Source organism: Rhagoletis zephyria, unplaced genomic scaffold (assembly GCF_001687245.7).
Source record: "Rhagoletis zephyria isolate East Lansing unplaced genomic scaffold, Rhagoletis_zephyria_1.1 Rzeph_scaffold_03508, whole genome shotgun sequence".
Classification (NCBI taxonomy): Eukaryota; Metazoa; Arthropoda; class Insecta; order Diptera; family Tephritidae; genus Rhagoletis; species Rhagoletis zephyria.
In genome coordinates this window covers 49,030-51,592 of record NW_016160591.1, presented here as the reverse complement: position 1 = coordinate 51,592, position 2,563 = coordinate 49,030, and the positions used below count along the sequence as shown (strand labels likewise).

General features: G+C 34.3%; 1 protein-coding gene across 1 annotated transcript; it reads right to left on the bottom strand.

Annotated features, from left to right (window-relative positions):
• Window positions 1-6: 6 nt before the first annotated feature.
• On the bottom strand, window positions 7-705 carry LOC108369139 (uncharacterized; the record flags this gene model as incomplete). Its single annotated transcript, XM_017624138.1, has 4 exons — window positions 556-705; window positions 392-491; window positions 212-337; window positions 7-143 (listed from the first exon to the last, which is right to left on the bottom strand). Coding segments are annotated over exons 2-4 (355 nt in total), but the record flags the coding sequence as incomplete, so codon positions are not given.
• Window positions 706-2,563: the final 1,858 nt, after the last annotated feature.

Below are 2,563 nucleotides of genomic sequence, written 5' to 3'. Positions count from 1 at the left end.
TTTGACCGACCACTGCCACTGTGGTCATCACGCCAATGATGCGCTCGTCGAGGTTACTGAGATGCTTTTCTTTAATTGATGAATTTACCCCGCTTCGCTCCATAGCATTTCTCAAATCTTGGGATTTTTGTTTGGCTTTGCTCCTATCATTAATCGAAAACAATTTTAAGAATCTTAGTGCTACTTATGTATATTTTCAAAACATATTTACCTCATATTTACCCACGCTCTCTTCCATCCTTCACCATCTTTTATAGATCCTCCGCAAGCATTTAATTTTTCGGCGAGGTGGTTCCACTGCTCAGCTAATCTTTTGCTCCCGGTGCCATTGACGAATCTTAAAAAAGAAAAAACTTAAACAAAATCATTTACGGGAAAATGTTTTGCATACCTGTCGTGAGCAAATTCTCTATGATCCTCCAAATATTGAACGAGCATATATTTTTGATCCTTCGTCACTCTTTTGCTATTGCGGTTTTCCATATTTTGCTATTAATTAAACAATTTCTTTAATATAAAAGAGTATTTTTAACAAAAAACAATATAAGCATTACCTTTTTTGTCGCGTTATTTTTTTAGCACCAACTTTTTCTAGTCGCCAAATTCGCAGAATTTTAAGCCAACAATGGAGATTTGTAGCAATGGAAAAGACGCTGGAATCGCCATTTTAGCTGATGAGCTGTCAAAAACTGTTCACTCACTTTATCCGGGTTCATCTTGTTCATCGCTAAAACCCACCAAAAAAATGAACCAAAAATGAAACTTTTTAGATATGATTTTTTAAGCGCGAATCGCAAAAATCTCCCAAAATTGCTAAAATCCATTTAGTATTTTTTGGCGATGGAGTTTTAGCGATATCGAAAGCTGGAATCCGGCTGCTGTATTGTATTAGGTAATTGGGGAATAATATTATGTCGTATGTATTATGTTTATGTGTACATACGTTATTGGTTGTTTTGCCGCCAGTTCTTATTAGTTATGATTTTGCTTTGTTGCTTACTTTTTTATGCAATCCTGCTTGCTTTTTGTTATACAAACAGAAGGGATATTGCTGGAAATATTTGCAAGTGTCCACTTGAATATGGGCATTCCCATGGTGGCGCACGTGACAGTCGTACGATTTCAATATGATACAAAAAAGGAATACCAATCGAACTGCTTGGTCCTGAAATATAAGCATTTAAAGAGAGTGTCGTTACGTGACAAAAAATGGAAGTTGATTTTTTCTTTTCTTACAAAATCGCAAAACTCTGCGAATTGTGGATGGCTATTTTCATGAAACTTATTTTAATATGATTTGGAGCAATTCTAGTTGTTTTTAGAGTTCATTGAATTAATGCAAATTGTTTCAATTCCCTTTTACAACCCCAAGTGTGAAGCGTGACGTGACGTGGCGTCACGTGACATAAATTTCCATCGTTATATTTTTGTTAATATTGCTTTTAAATGAATTTTCAACGCAAATAAAACATGTATTTTATGTAGAATATACTTTATATTTTGACTTCAGCGCCAATTCAGGGTCAATTTATTAGAAATCTATGATTTATTATGTTTCAACCACATACGCCAAATTCGAACCAAATCGGACCATAAATACGGTTTTTCGAAATATCTCGACCTTGGCACCACCTAGGAAGACCATTTTATGCAAACATGATTCTACTTACATAGCCAATATATATTTTAAAAAGCAGACAAATTGGCCCGTAAATACGTTAGATATAAAACTTTTATTTTTTTTGTCGTGGTGGACCTTCCGCTGGAAACACCCATATATGTATGTTTTGCGGTATAACTGTTTGTGTTTTATTACACGAAATTTAAGCTCATAATCAAGCGGAGGAATTATTTTTTTTTATATGTAGCTTCTAAAGCGATCTGTATTTAATTTGGGGAATTTTTGTATGTATTTCGATACATACAGACGGGCATTTATGTAAATAATTTTGCGCCTTTTATTTTTAAGCTATGTTAGTTTGCTGAGTGGACTGTATGTATATTTTTATATCTTGGGCAGGGGGAATAGATTTTCATAAATATGTATAATGTATCGCAATTAATTTTTCCTGGGAGCTGTAAATTAACTAGCGCCGTTATACAAGGAAAACAATTTTTTATTAAATTGGGCTCAGTTCGCTTTTTTGACTTTATTTAGGATACTTGTGTAAATAAGTGGAACGATACAAGTCACCTTGATATGCTCAAGGACTTTGGGGTTTAGTTGGTGTTGTTGAGTTTGGCCTATGTTGTCCTCTGGAGTGCCTGTGCTCCGTATACTGTCCTCCTCCCTCGTTGACTTTGCGTCCTCGCTTCCTCGCTCTAGCTGATTTGCTTCACTTGTTAGTGATTAATTTATCAATTTTTCTGTTTTTCGCGCCCAAAATTTTTGGTTTGTGTAAATTCTGTTTACGCGGCGCGCCCGTGCAATTAAATTTTATATAATTTTTTAAAAGGTTTTTTTTTCTATTTGTTCACTTTTGCCCTTATTTGCATATATATTTATGTATGTATTGTTTTAGTGTTTTTTCACTGTTTACACCCTTTTTTTTAGTAATTTAAA